This window comes from Sus scrofa, chromosome 12, assembly GCF_000003025.6.
Source record: "Sus scrofa isolate TJ Tabasco breed Duroc chromosome 12, Sscrofa11.1, whole genome shotgun sequence".
NCBI lineage: Eukaryota > Metazoa > Chordata > Mammalia > Artiodactyla > Suidae > Sus > Sus scrofa.
In genome coordinates, this window is record NC_010454.4 from 51,645,523 (window position 1) to 51,661,888 (window position 16,366).

Genomic DNA, 16,366 nt, shown 5'->3' on the forward strand with positions numbered 1-16,366 from the left:
GCCACAGCTTTGGAAATGCCAGATCCTTAACCTGTTGCAACCAGTTGGGGATAGAACCAGCACCTCCACAGAGACAAGCCAGATCATTAATCCACTTTGCCACAGCAGGAAATCCCAAAAGCCTATTTTTAACAATCCATTCTTTTCCCATTGATGCCACCTGTCATATATCAAGTTTCCATAAACATCTGGGTTTATTTCTGGGCTCTCTATTCTGTTCCATTGGTCCTTTTGTTTATCCCTAAACCAGCAACAAACTACCTTCATTACAATAGCTAGAGGAGCAGTAAAGCTACTACAAGCCTTAACAGTGGTACATAGGGCATGTTTCCTTACCCTGCCTTCTTCAAAATTCCGTTGGGTGTATTTCTGATCCTGTGCTTGCCCATATGAATTCTAGGATCTACTTATCTACCCTGCCAGATTTTGAGGGGAATTTTGAATTTATAGTTTAACTTGGGGATATACTGCCTACTTTGTAATGAAGTATCTTCTCAATCAGGAGCCCACATGTATTCAAATCTTCATTTATAATATATTCCATAAAAATCTTACCCATATTTCCCAGGTAACACATATAGGGTTTGGGCGGGGGTGTTTTTCGTTTCGCTATTATGACTAGGAATTTTTCCCCACTGCATTCTTAAATTGGATATTACTGGGGTACACAAACACTATTATTTCTGTACGTTGACTTTGCTGGAAACAACTCTTCGGAACTCTTATTAGGTCTAATGAATGATCTGTTTGTACATTCTCTTGCTTTCCTATATAAAAAAATCATGTCCACTCCTTTCTTTCCAGTTATTACACCTCATTTCTTTATCTCGTCTTGCTGTCATCATCTAGGACCACGTAAACAATCTGAATAAAATCACTGAGCACGGGTCTCCGTAGCGTTCCTGTCATTAATGGTGAGATTGCTAAACATTCATCATCAAATACAATGTTTGTTAAAGGTATGATAAATAATCCTTTATTAAGTGTTTAAACTTAACGAATGTTTTCCTGAATCTAAGATGAATTTATTACTCTTCTTCTAGAATCTTTTCATGCGGTACATAACAATAGGTTTTCTGGTGATATACCAGCCTAAATTCCTAAGAATATCTATTTGATCATGATGTCTTTTTTATAAACTACACTGCTGAAAATTTTTGTTTATGTATTTCTAAATGACATAGATGCATAATTTTCTTATAATGCCTTTCTGTGAGTTTCCAAGTTTATTTGTAATACAGTTATTTAATTCTCGTAAAATGAGTTGGAGAGCTTTCCCTCTTCCTGTTCTCTAACACCATTTGTAAAATACAAGGATTATCTCCTAGTTTCTAGTTTGGAAAAACTTGCCTGCAAAACGGAAGAGTCTAATGTCCTCTGGAGCAAGGGAAATAGGAGAAAGGAGGATTTTAAGTATAAATTCCCCTTTAATGGCCGAAGTTTTCCTATTTTATCTTGAGACAATTTGGGCTAATTTTTTTGGCCACACCCACAGGATGCAGACATTCTTGGGCCAGGGATCAAACCCATGCCACAGCTGTGACCTGAGCCACAGCAGTGACAATGCTGGATCCTTAACCCACTAGCCACCAGGGAACTGCTAATTGTTTTTTTCTTTTTAGGGTCCCACCTATGGCATGTGGAAGTATCCAGGCTAGGGGTCAGATTGGAGCTGCAGCTGATGGCCCACACCACAGCCACAGCAATGCCAGATCCAAGCTGCATCTGCGACCTATGCTGCAGCTTGCGGCAATGCCAGATCCTTAACCCACTGAGCAAGGCCAGGGATCGAACCCACATCCTCATGGATGTTAGTCAGGTTCTTAAGGCACTGAGCCACAATAGGAATTCCAAGGAAGTCCTAATTATTTTTTTATTGGAAATTTTCTCATTTCATCAAACTTATTTCATTTCAAATTTACTGCTTTGATACTGTTTGTAGTATTTATTTATTTATTTTATTTTTTTACAGCCACACCTGTGGTATATGGAAATTCCTGGGCCAGGGGTCAAATCAGAGCTGTACCTGGGGGATCAAACCTGCACCCTCACAGAGACAATTTTAGGTTTCCAGCCCACTAAGCCACAACGGGAACTCCAGTATTTATTATTTTTAAGTCTCTGCTGATTTATAGTTATTTCCCTCTTTCATTTCTTTTTCTTTTTTATTTTTTTTATTATTTTTATTTTTTTGCTTTTGAAAAAGGGCTGCACCTGCGACATATGGAAGTTCCCAGGCTAGGGGTCTGAGACGCAGGATCTGAGACACATCTGCAACCACCTATACCACAGCTCACAGCAATGCTGGATCCTTAACCCATGAGAGAGGCCAGGGATCGAACCCGCAACCTCATGGTTCCTAGTCAGATTCGTTTCTGCTGCACCACAACGGGGAACTCCTTCCTCTTTCATCTCTAATAGTTTTTAAGCCTTTTTCTTTTTTTCTGATTAGTCTTATCAGGATTGTCTATCTTACTAGTTTTTCCTTTTTTTTTTGTTATATTGACACTCTCAATTTTTATTTATTTATTTATGTATTTATTTATTTATTTTGCCGCAGCATATGGAGGTTCCCAAGCTAGGCGTCAAATCGGAGCTATAGCCGACAGCTTACCACAGCCACAGCAAGGCAGGATCTGAGCCGCGTCTGGGACCTACACCACAGCTCACAGCAATGCCAGATCCTTAACCCACTGAGCAAGGCCGGGGATCAAACCTGAAACCTCATGGGTCCTAGTCGGATTGTTTCTGCTGTGCCACAAAGGGAACTCCCAACACAGTCAATTTTCCTTTTGCTTTTCTATTTCACTCATTTCTGTTTTTATCTGATTTCCCTCCATTCATATTGTTTGTACTATTCTTTTTTTTTTTTTTTGCCTTTTTGCCATTTCTTGGGCCGCTCTGGAGGCATATGGGAGGTTCCCAGGCTAGGGGTCGAATCGGAACTGTAGTCACCAGCCTATGCCAGAGCCACAGCAACAAGGGATCCGAGCCACATCTTCGACCTACACCACAGCTCACGGCAACGCCAGATCATTAACCCACTGAGCAAGGCCAGGGATCGAACCCGCAACCTCATGGTTCCTAGTCGGATTCGTTAACCACTGCGCCATGACAGGAACTCCCCCCCCCCTTTTTTTTTGGTTCTTCAGTGAAAGATTCAAATCACTCTAAATACTTTACAATTCCAGAGTTCTGGTTGTGGTCGAGCAGAAATGAATCCGACTAGTATCCATGAGGATGCGGGTTCAATCCCCGGCCTCACTCAGTGGATTGGGGATCCGGCATTGCCATGAGCTGTGGTGCAGGTTGACAGCTGTATCTCTGATTCCGCCCCCTAGCCTGGGAACATCCATATGCCACGGTGCGGCCCTACAAAGCAAAAATAAATAAATAAACAAATATTTTACAATTCTTTTCTCCATATGAGTTATTTTTTTTCATTTCCTGACACTTTATCTTAGCTATTTTATTGTAAATAATTTAATAATCTGTGGTCAGAGATTTGGATCTGTAAACCATCCAATCTTTGAAATCTGATGACGCTCTCTTTATGGCATTATAAAATGTGTATGTACCTAAAAATAACAATACTTTATTCCATGTACTATTCTAGGTGCTTTATATGTGTTAACTTATATAATCTTCTTATTAGTCTTATGAGGGGGTAGTATTATTAACCCCATTTTACAGTTGAGCAAACCAAGGCACAGTAAGATTAAGTAATTTGCCCAAGGTCATCCAGCTAGTAAGTGTTAAGCTCCTAAGTGCTAAGCTCCACTACTGTATAAAATATAGTCTCTCTCTCAGGAACAGGATTCTGTGTCTATTACATCTAAATTATTACTCAAGTTACTCAAAATTCCTACATTCCTACTAATATTTTCTATTCTGCTTGCACTATCACTTGCTACAGGACAATTTAAATCTTCTACTATAATTGTGTCTATTTCCCCTCATAAATTGTCACTTTTTAGTTCACATATTTCGAGGCTATGTAAAGTGCCTTCAAGTTCATGACTGTCATATCTTATTGATGGATTATAAATTAGAAGGGCTCCTTCTTTGCCTCTATTCTTTTTTCCTTTCATCCTATTTGTTTCATATTACACTTGCTATGTCAACTTTCTTTTGTTTAGAATTAACGTGGCATATCTTTAAATCTCTCTCTCTCTCTTTTTTTTTTTTTTTTGTCTTTTTGTCATTTTCTTGGGCTGCTCTCACGGCATATGGAGGTTCCCAGGCTAGGGGTCGAATTGGAGCTGTAGCCACTGGTCTACACCAGAGCCACAGCAACGCGGGATCTGAGCCTCGTCTGCAACCTACACCACAGCTCAAAGCAACGCCGGATCCTGAACCCACTGAGCAAGGCCAGGGATCGAACCTGCAACCTCGTGGTTCCTAGTTAGATTCGTTAACCACTGAGCCACAACGGGAACTCCTAAATATCTTTTTTTCCCCTAATTTTACATTGTAGTTTTATTTTAGGTATATCTCTTATAAGTAATTATATATTTAGGGGTTTTTGGGGGGTTTTTTGTGGGGTTTTTTTGGGTCTTTTTAGGGCCACACTCACAGCACATGGAGGGTCCCAGGCTAGGGATCGAATCAGAGCTGTAGCTGCTGGCCTACAACACAGCCACAGCAATGCCATATCCAAGCTGCGTCTGCGACCTACACCACAGCTCAAGGCAACACCATAGCCTTAAACCACTGAATGAGGCCAGGGATCCAACCTGTGTCCTCATGGGCGCTAAGCAGATTCATTTCCGATAAGTCAAGATGAGAACTCCTAAATTTAGATTTTTTAAATCCAGTCTCTTTTAGGAAGTAATTATCAGTTTATACTTACTAGGATTATTGATACACCCCCATTTCTACATCCCTACATTTATTTTTATATTCTTATTCTGTTCTTTTGTTTACTACCTTTAAATTTTTCTTTCTTCCCTACTTTTTCAATTAAATATTACAACGTTTGATAATCTCCTGTACTTTTTCTGTTGTGTTTTTATGGCCAACAAATCCAGTCATACTATAGCTACATCATTTCTAAAAGATGTCAGAAAACAAAGTCAACTTTAAACCACTTGTTTTTCCCTCATAAGAAAACAAATGAGATCAGGTTTTGATAAGAAAATAAACACTGACTTTGTAACAAAACAGCACAAATATCACAATCATGATTATTTAAAATATCCATAAGGACAAAATCATCTCCAAGCATTTTCTTGCATTTTAAAGAAAGCAAGTTTTTTTGTTTTTTTTTTTTTTTTTTTTTTTTTTTGTCTTTTTGCTATTTCTTGCGCTACTCCCACGGCATATGGAGGTTACCAAGCTAGAGGTCGAATCGGAGCTGTAGCCACCGGCCTACGCCAGAGCCACAGCAACATGGGATCCGAGCTGCGTCTGCAACCTATACCACAGCTCACGGCAATGCCAGATCGTTAACCCACTGAGCAAGGCCAGGGACCGAACCCGCAACCTCATGGTTCCTAGTCGGATTCGTTAACCACTGCGCCACGACGGGAACTCCAAGATTTTTTTTTTTTTTTTTTTTCTTTTTAGGGCCACACCTGCAGGCAGCATATGGAAGTTCCCAGGCTAGAGGTGGGATCAGAGCTACAGCTGCCAGCCTAGCCACAGCCACAGCAACGCCAGATCCGAGCCACGCCTGTGACCTACACCACAGCTCCTGGCAACATCAGATCCTTAACCCACTGAGAGAGGCCAGGGAGAGAACCCAAGTCCTCATGGATGCTAGCAGGGTTTATTACCCCTGAGCCACAGTGGGAACTCCAAGAAAGCAAGATTCTTAAGATGCATAATCTTAGAGTTTTTCCCCCCTTATTATTCTAATTTTGCTCATAGCATTAGGACAGAACCTTGGTTTCAAGCAAATGGATTACAACGTTTCACAACCTTTGAGGCCTCCAGCTCTTTAATCTTGTCTTCAGCCTCTGTCAGTTTATCTTTCAAAGCTGCAATTTCCTTCTCCATAGGCATCACAACAGACCGAAGTTTTTCAGCATCCTCTTGGGCCTATAGTTAAAAAGAATTAAATGCTACAACTTACTGATTTATTGCTTTTCTAAGAAACTCAGACCTCTCATTTATTAAAATTAGTAAAATAAATAAGTCCAGCAGGCACTGTATTAACACTCACAAAACTGAACCACACCTAACTTTTAAATGTTGTATTACTCTGAATGTCAAGTCATAAGCATAGCTTTCCCAAATACTCCATTGAGAATTTGGGAGTAAGTAGGAAAATGGATTCACTAGGACAAATCTGACTTTTTAATGAATCCGGTAATTAATTGAGTTGGCAAATATCCTACATATAAAAGGAAAGGCATAATAAATATTGTGATTTTTTTGTAAATTGGTTACTAAGTTAATGAAACCATAATTTCTTATAAATACTGAAAGGACAAACTTTTTAACATAAAAAACAGACTACTTATTTTCTCAAATATTAGAAAATTGTGTTTCTATAAAAAAGCTTCCATGTAATTGTTTTAAACAAAAGTATTTACCATTGATATCTAAACGAAACAAACCCAAAGAAGGGTTCCTAAAGCCATCCTGCTTTCCATCTTTCATTCTCAAAAACATGGATTAAAAGGAAACATCTGTAAACGAGTAAACTGGTAAGACAATTTTCACTTTACACACACATGCCCACACATATATACAGAAACAAGGACAGACTCAAAAAAGTTAGCTTTTTCCCTTCTAGTGAAAATGAAAATTAATCTTATTCACTGAATTTAAAGAGAGCCCACTTATGCTAAATTGTTCATGATAGGGAAAATATCATGTATGCCCAAATGTGAGTGGAGACGTTTTTTATTAAAAGATATCTCTTAGAAAAGAGGGACGGACGCACATTGTTTTCCAGTGCTTGCAAAGTCACTTCATCATTTATTTTATTTTGAACTATGTCCTGTTTGGAAAAGACATATGAGCTTAAAATATCTTCAGTCAAGACTAATTTGGGATGCTTATAGAGGTCTGCTGATGAAAATCAGCAGGGAAAAAAAAGGAGAAGCAAAGAATTTAATACAGGTTGAGTTATTTATTAATATAAAGATGACCTCACAATTCCAAGTGATGCATACCATAATAAACAAAAACTTTTAAAGATAACTTTTAAAAATGTCATTAAAAACAAGGAAAATCTGAGAAACAATCACAGTCAAGAGAAGCCTAAGAGACATGACTAAATGTAATGTGATGGAATATTAGAACAGAAAAAAGGACTTGGGTGAAAATTAATGAAATCTGGGAGTTCCTGTCGTGGCTCAGTGGAAACGAATCCCACTAGGAACCATGAGGTTGCGGTTCGATCCCTGGCCTTGATCAGTGGGTTAAAGATCCGGCATTGCCGTGAGCTGTGGTGTAGGTCGCAGACACAGCTCAGATCTGGCGTTGCTGTGGCTGTGGCATAGGCCAGTGACTACAGCTCTGATTCGACCCCTAGCCTGGGAACCTCCATATACTGTGGGTGCGGCCCTCAAAAAAACAAAAGAAAATTAATGAAATCTGAATACAAAAAGAGGATGTTAATGATCAGTGTTGATTTACTAATGTTACAAATGTACCATACTAACAACATGTTAATAGGGGAAGCTAGGAGTGCAGTACATGGGAACTCTGTAGCATCTTTGCAACATTTCCGTAAATCGAAAACTGTTCTAAAAAAGAAAGTTTATTTTTAAAAATGTAAGTAGGGAGTTCCTGTTGTGGCTCAGTGGTTAACGAATCCAACTAGGAACCTTGAGATTGTGGGTTCGATCCCTGGCCTCACTCAGTGGGTTAAAGATCCAGTGTTGCTGTGAGCTGTAGTGTAGGTTGCAGACAAGGCTCGGATCCCACACTGCTGTGGCTGTGGTATAGGCCGGCAGCTGTCGCTGTGATTCGATGCCTAGTCTGGGAACCTCCATATGCGACAGGTGCGGCCCTAGAAAAAGACAAAAAATAATAAATAAAAATAAATAAAAAATAAAAATATAAGTAAAATTTTTAAATGAAAAAAGTGGCAGATTGTGGAAATCATGATTATGAATAAATTAGAAGAACGAAAAAACCAATCATCCTCATGTGAATGGTTCTTACGGCTTGGAATAAAATGTCTAATGACAGCATCAACTACGAATTCATCTCAAACAACAAGAGAAAATGAAAGCCCGTCTACTTTGGATAACTGTGGTAGAGGACTAAGTGACCAGAGATCAAGAAGACGCTGTCAGATCCTCATGAAGAAGCTGAACTACAATCTTTTCCAAAAATAAGTCAGTGTAAATAAGCAGTCCTCAAACTTCAAGCTTTTGTTTTGTTTCAGATGATTTTGACATTACATATAAAAAATTAAACGACCTTCTAAATACATAAAACTAGTCCTTGTATGAACCAAGGATTAAGAATCAAAGATTACGATTAACTAAACCTCAAATAAAAATCAAATTTGAATTATTTTATATATGATTTCAAATATACATATGAATATAAATGAATAATGTTTATAAAATTTAGTTTTTTGCCCTGTTTGATTTTTTTATTAGTGTTTTCTATTAAAGTATAGCTGATTTCAGTTTGATTTTCTCAATGATAAATGTTTCACTTTATGTTTAGTTGCTCTATGTTCAGGCATCTTAGGGCAAAATGTTCAAGCATAATGTGTGTAGTATGTTCATCACACAGGAACCAAGGTTTGTTGAGAAAGGAAAACTGACACCTGTTCTAAAGCTTCGGTTTAGACACAATCACCAAGCAACAACATTCATCCAACAAATGTTCACTAAGCATCTATGTGTGAGATCCTACTCTAGGCGTTTAGGAGACACAATAAACAAGACTCCTGCCCTCATGGAGCTTCTAGTAAGGAAGAAAAGGCGGCAAACAGTAAACATGACAAATAGGTGAACTGAATGTACATCACAAGGAAATATGAGCTGTGGAAAAAGGAAAATTAGAACAGGATAAGAGCCAGGTGTGGGAGGGAAGGAAGTGGGCCAGGTGCAGTGTTAATGGGGTGCTCAGGAGAGGCCTCCTGAGGCAGAGGCATTTGATCAGAGATTTGAAGATGAGGGACTTAGCCCTACACACAACCAGGGGAAGGGCATCAAATTATTTAGTATTATACTTAGGTCTGTTCCAAATAATTCCTCTATCAGAAAACAAAATTATAACTTCTATCACCATAAAAATATTAAAGCATTACCACAAACATATTTGGATTCAAATATTTCTACAGATGAATACATTTCTTCATACCTTTTTCATTTCATTTTCTAAATTTTCCTCCTCTTGACCTTCAGACAGCCTTCTCCTTAAATCAGCTATTTCCCTCTCTGCAGATTCTCGATACTGTGCCCACTGTGTTCGCTCCTGCTCCAGCCTAAGGTGGAACTGGTGCTCATAGTCACGAACTGTTTCTACAAAACATCACCAAATATTTCACGACTAAGCATTCTGGAAAAATGTTCTGGCACACTAAAATTTTAAAAATAGTTATATAAAGAATTTAAGCCCAGTTTCTGGAAATCTTTTAACTCACTAAAAACAAACAAAAAAGCACTAAACTAACATTTCTAGTTCTTACTACATCTAGAAATTTTGCTAAGGACTTTTAATCTCTCAATCGTCACAATAAACCTGTGCCATGATATTTAACAGATGAAGAAAGCTTCACAAAGGTTAAATACTCCGGCCAATGTTTCATAACCAGAAAGAAGCAGAGCGAGAATTCAAATCTAAGGCCAACTCTGAAACCTATGTTCTCAGATGCTATGCTGTGACTCCCAAGACAAATACAAGATGCCACCCCACTCCAACTCTATACCTGAAAGTGTGAGAAAGGGGCATACTTCCAGAATGTTTTACTATAACCCAAGATTCTAACTTGAAATAGATTCTTTTTTTTTTTTTTTTTTTTTGGAGCCGTACCTGTGGCATACGGAAGTTCCCAGGCTAGGGGTCCAATCGGAGCCGTACTGCTGGCCTACACCACAGCCACAGCGACACGGGATCCAAGCCTCATCTTCGACCTACGCCACAGCTCACAGCAACGCCAGGATCCTTAACCCACTGAGCAAGGCCAGGGATCAAACCCTCATCCTCATGGATAGTAGTCAGATCTGTTACCACTGAGCCACAATGGGAACTCCCAAGACAAATTCATTCTTTATAAAATGACTTTACCTTTAATATAATCCTAAAACATTATGTGATAAACACTGCTTGCTGTCCATTAATTTCCACCCTCTCTTCTTTCTAACAAAGCCTCAATTCTGCTTAGAAAGTCAATGGCCCAATTTAAAAACCAGAGTTTCTAGATGCCTTGGTAGTTAAGTGTAACCATACACCTCAATAAAGTGTGTGTGTGTGTGGGGGGGGGTAATACACTTGAGATTTCTAGAAAATTTTTCCTTTGCTGAGGCAGACTGGAGGGAGAGCAGCCATTCTTTTTCTTTTTTTTTTTTGTCTTTGTTGTTGTTGTTGCTATTTCTTGGGCCGCTTCCGCGGCATATGGAAGTTCCCAGGCTAGGGGTCGAATTGGAGCTGTGCCACCGGCCTACGCCAGAGCCACAGCAACGCGGGATCCGAGCCGCGTCTGCAACCTACACCACAGCTCACGGCAACGCCAGATCATTAACCCACTGAGCAAGGGCAGGGACCAAACCCGCAACCTCATGGTTCCTAGTCGGATTCGTTAACCACTGCGCCACAACAGGAACTCCCAGCCATTCTTTTTCAACCACGAGGCAAAATGAAGTTGAAAATCACATGCTAAGAATGAAGGACAGAAGGACTGAAGGAGGGAGTTCCCATTGCGGCTCAGTGGGTTAAGAGCCGGACTAGCATCCATAAGGGTTCGATCCATGGCCTCGTTAAGTGGGTTAAGGATCTGTCATTGCTGTGAGCTGTGGTGTAGGTCAAAGACCTGGCTTGGATCTGGTATTGCTGTGGCTGTGGCAAAGGCCATAGGTGCGGCCCTAAAAAGAAAAAACAACCAAAAAAAGAAGGACTAAAGGAGCGTAGGACACTGATGATATTAGGAACCGCTGTACCCAGCTCTAGATTGCCTTACCTCTGGGGGGTTTTTTTGTTCTTTCTTTAGGGCCGTACCTGTGGCATATGGAAGCTCCTAGGGTAGGGGTGGAATCAGAGCTACAGCTGCCAGCCGACGCCAGAGCCACAGCAACGCTAGAACCAAGCCACGTCTGCGACCTACACCACAGCTCACAGCAACACCAGATCCTTAATTCACTGAGTGAGGCCAGGGATCAAATCCGAATCCTCATGGATGCTGGTCAGATCTGTTACTGCTGAGTCACAATGGGAATTCCCCTCTGGATTTTTATGTGAGAAATATGAACATTTATTTGGGTAAGCTGCCACAGCCAGCAGTGTAACGCAAGGCTTAGAGTAATCACTAGGGAACAGCCACAAACTCAGACAGAAATAATGCTCGTCTTGGAGTTCCCACAGAGGTGCAGTGGGTAAAGGATCTGGCGTTGTCACTTTGGCGGCTCGGGTTGCTGCTGTGACACAGGTTTGACCCCTGACCTGGGAACTTCCACATGTGGTGGGTGCAGGCCCACCCCCAAAAGTAATGCTAGTTTAACCTCACTTCTTATAAAGAGTACTAAGGCAAAAATGACACATGACCAGAAGATGGGGAAAAAAGTCTTCACTATTTCACATTTATATTATTAACTAAACTAACTCCAGGAAACCAAAGATTGAGGGGCAGCTTACTTTATTTCATCATCATTTTCTCAGAAATGCAAGATGTAACTAAGCATGAGTGCTAACAGCAGACAGAGACTAAACTACCACTCTTCCTTTAGACCACGACTCACCAGCTGGCGGTTCAAAAACCAGTTCTCACCCCTAGGCCATTCACCCTCACAGACTGAGGGAAAATTCCACATAAAAATCCAAAGTTTCTTTAAAATGTAACAATGTGGCAACTGGATGAGCAATAATTAGGTGGAACACCTAAGTGTAAACAGTAACTTCAGTCTTTGGCTGGGAGGCCTCTCCAGTTGAGCATGCTCCCTGTGCCCACACGGCTCCATCCACTGACATGACTGGCCTGTCTCCTAGAAGACAATCCATTTTGAGGCCCTGCTTTAAACCTTACGATAAACCATAGTTCTCATTTAACACAGCATCTCTGTAACACCCTCATTATAATTCTCCATTATTAAATCTGTTAAAGATACGGATGATATTGTAACATTATCGGCTTTCCTTTTATTTTGAAGATGAGAGTACAACTTGAAGATGGTAATACAAGGAGCCACAAATGAAACTCAGGATATATTTTAAGATCCTCTGAAAAGGTTCTCAATCATCAGAATCGGTTTTCATAAAAAAATCATAAAACAGATCTGCCTTCGTCTTTACCTTTCATGACAGCCTGAAGGGAAGCAACTTCTTCTCTCCACTGTCTTTTCACTTCATCTATAGCTTCTTGCTTGGTATTCTCAGAGACTGTGGCAATGGCCTTGATGTTTTCCATCTCTGCTTGGGCTTCCCACAGCTGTGTCCGAAGATGTCCCAAATCATCTTGTGCAGCTTGTAAAACTGCATTTTGCCTCTTCAGATCCTCTAGGAAAAAAATACGACTTTCCATTAATGAAGGGTTCACTTCGATCAGGCTAACATTCCAATGAAGACATAAAGCATTAATTTATAATGTTAACATTCTTTTTTTTTCATCCCCTGGCTGTGCCTGTTCCACCCCAGGCCAGGGATCAAACTCACGCCACAGGAGTAACCCAAGCCAGATCCTTAACTCGCTGATCATTAACCTGCTGAGCCACCAGGCATCTATGGACCAGGCCTTTTTTTTTTTTTTTTTTTTTTTTTTTAATGCTTTTTAGGGCCACTCCCATGGCATATGGAGGTTCCCAGGCTAGGGGTCCAATCGGAGCTACAGCTGCCAGCCTACACGACAGCCACAGCAACCTACAACACAGTTCATGGCAATGCCAGATCCTTAAGCTACGGAACAAGGTCAGGGATCAAACCCACAACCCCATGGTTCCACTAGGATTTGTTTCCGCTGCACCACAATGGGAACTCCAGGACTAGGCTTTTTTGAAGTTGGGGTTGGAGTTCCCATCGTGGCTCAGTGGTTAACGAATCCACCTACGAACCATGAGGTTGTGGGTTCGATCCCTGGCCTTGCTCAGTGGGTTAAGGATCTGGCGTTGCCGTGAGCTGTGGTGTAGGTCGCAGACACGGCTCGGATTCTGAGTTGCTGTGGCTCTGGCGTTGGCCAGTGGCTACAGCTCCGATTGGACCCCTAGCCTGGGAACCTCCATATGCTGCGGGAGCAGCCCAAGAAATGGCAAAAAGACAAAAAATAAAAAAAATAAATAAATAAATAAAGTTGGGGTTAATTTCTCAGCACACCTTTACTATCTCTTAAATATTAAGTCAATATGATATGTCTACTACAAGATTTAAGCTTAAGTAGGATATCTGTTTGGCTAAACCTACTTCCAAAAAAGATGAACCTACCAACAGTATATGGGAGTGTATCTCTTTTCCCACATTCTGACCAACAGCCACTATTTTCCATGTTGGAAAAAAAAAATAATAATAATAATAGGAAGAAAGAAATACTAGCCCAGGGAGAGTTACAAGAACATTAGTTGCAAAAAGTAGTTACCTAAAGTATTTTTTTCCCACTTTTTACCACTCCACCTACATACGCAAGTTCCCAAGTTAGGGGTTCAATCGGAACCGCAGCTGAAGGCCTGTGCCACAGCCACAGCGACGCTGGATCCAAGCCGCATCTGAAACCTATGCCACAATGCGGGATCCTTAAACCACTGAGCGAGGACAGGAATTGAACCTGCATTCTCATGGATACTAACCAGCTGAGCCACAACAGGAACTCCTCAAGTACCCTGAAGGCAAGATCTTTCTTTTATCAGCTGATGGATTATCTGGGCTGATCCTCACTTTCTGACTACTGTGAATAATGCTGCTATGGAAATTCACATAGAACTTTACATACGGATTTTATTTTCCTCTTGGAAATCTAGGGGTGGAATTACTGGGTCAAACGGTAACTATGTTTAACTATTTGAGGAGCTGAAAGACTATTTTACAAAGCCGCTAGACCATTTCACATTCTTGCCCGCAGTGTATGAGGGTCTTGATTTCTCCACATTCTTGTCAACTCTTGCTCTTAACTGACTTCTGGATATAGCCATCCTAGTGGGTGTGAAGTGGCATCTCGTAATTTTGTGTTTCCCAGATAGCTAATGACACTGAGAATCTTAACATGTGCTTATGTCTCTTCTTTGGGTAAATGTCTATTCAGATATGTTGACTATTTCTAATTGGGCTGTCTTCTTATTACTGAATTATAAGGGTTCTTTATATAACCTAGATAAAAGTCACATATCTGATAAAGTATCTGCAAACTTTTCTCCCATTGGTGGATTATCTTTTCACTTTTTGGATAATATACTTGGGAGCACAAAAAATTTTAATTTTTCATTGTTTGTTTCTACTTAAAGCGTTATATCTAAGAAATCACTGCCTAATCCAAAGTCACAAATTTACCCCTACATTTTCTCTTAAGAGTTTTATAGATTACTTTTTATAAACTCCCCCCTTCCCCTCCACCTCCCACATGGAAGTTCCTGGGGCAGGGGTAGAATCCGAGCCACAGCTGCAAACTATACTGCAGCTGCCACAACACCAGATCCTTTAACTCACTGTACCAAGCATGGGATTGAACCCGTGCCTCCACAATGACTGAGCTGCTATAGTCTCATCCTTTTTTTTTTTCCCCCACTTTTTTAGGGCCATACTTGCATCATATGGAAGTTTCCAGGCTAAGGGTCAAATCAGAGCTGCAGATGCCAGACACAGCCACAGCAACACAGGATCCAAGCCACATCTACAACCTACACCACAGCTGAGTGAGGCCAGGGATCAAACCTGTATTCTCGCGGATACTAGTTGGATCTGTAACCCGATGAGCCACAACGGGAACTCCCTGTAGTTGGATTCTTCTTTTTTTTTTTTTTTTTTTCTTTTCTAGGCCACACCAGAGGCATACGGAGGTTCCCAGGATAGGGGTTGAATCAGAGCGACAACTGCCAGCCTATGCCAGAGCCACAGCAACACAGGATCCGAGTTGCATCTGCAACCTACACCATAGCTCATGGCAACTCCAGATCCTTAATCCACTGAGCAAGGCCAGGGATTGAACCTGCAACTTCATGGTTCCTAGTCGGATTAGTTTCAGCTGCACCACAATGGGAACTCCTATAGTTAGATTCTTAACCCACTGTGCCACGGTGGTAACTCCTATATTTTACTTTTTAAACCTAGTTTCTTGACACATTCTGAATTAACTTTTGTAGATGCTACGGGTCCAACATCATTCTTTAGCATATAGACATGCAGACGTCTCAGCATAATTCACTGAAAAGATGATTTCTTCCCTGCTGAACTGTTCTGGCACCAAGCAGGAAATCGACTGATCAAATATATTTCCAGAGTTTCAATTCTATTCCATTGAATTACTCTCTTCTTTACACCAGAACCACACTATCTTTTCATTTTTGCTTTGTAGTTAAGTTTTAATATCAAGAAGTGTGATTTCCCCCAACTGTTTTCCAAAAATGTTTACTTATTCTAGATCCTTCACGTTTTCATATAGATGTTAGGATCTTGTTTTATTACCCAAACTGAAACTCTCTGCCTTTTGTTTGCACTGTTTAATCCATTCAGATTTAATATTATTGATATCACAATACTGGATTTAAGCTTGCAACTTTCGCTTACTGTATCTTACATCCTTTTGTTCCTCTATTCTTCTTTCGCTGCTTTCTTTTAAGGGAATAACTTCTAGTGTGATATACTAATTTCTTTCATAATTGTTTCACTATTTTTCCTGTATTATTTCCATAGTGGTTGTTATAAGCCTTACCATATACATCTTAACAGAATCTATTTCAGCTTTGTACCACTTTTATTCCAATGAAATATAGAAATGTTACTCTTCTATAGTTCCCTTCCCTTTTCCCATGTCTACACTATATTATTATCATATCCACTGCCACCCAGACCTGTCATAAATCCAGTGATACATTGCTGTACTTACTGCTTAATATAAGTGTCTTTTAAAGAAGCTGAGAAGCTGAGAAAAGAAAGGAGACCAAGTATATACTTATAGCATGTATTAACTTCCTTATTTACCATGTCTGGCTTTCTTCACTTGATCCTGTGGGTTGGAATTACCATCTGGTGTCATGTCCTTAGTCCAATATAGCTTTCCTCCCATCCAACTCCTTTGTGCTGATTTTGACAAATATGTTAC

At 40.3% G+C, this 16,366-nt stretch overlaps 1 protein-coding gene across 9 annotated transcripts in view; it reads right to left on the reverse strand.

Annotated features, from left to right (window-relative positions):
* RABEP1 (rabaptin, RAB GTPase binding effector protein 1) overlaps positions 1–16,366 on the reverse strand; it is a 265,953-nt gene that overhangs the window by 43,295 nt on the left and 206,292 nt on the right. For 5 of the 9 annotated variants that reach the window (XM_021067731.1, XM_021067735.1, XM_021067736.1 and 2 more), the window contains 3 exons: positions 12,421–12,624; positions 9,280–9,440; positions 5,923–6,042 (listed from right to left, as the gene is read on the reverse strand). In XM_021067731.1, the coding sequence (XP_020923390.1) occupies positions 5,923–6,042; positions 9,280–9,440; positions 12,421–12,624 (485 nt within the window). Of the gene's footprint in view, positions 1–5,922; positions 6,043–9,279; positions 9,441–12,420; positions 12,625–16,245; positions 16,345–16,366 lie in introns of all 9 variants that reach the window. The other 4 variants (XM_021067732.1, XM_021067730.1, XM_021067733.1 and 1 more) reach the window with 1 other exon arrangement.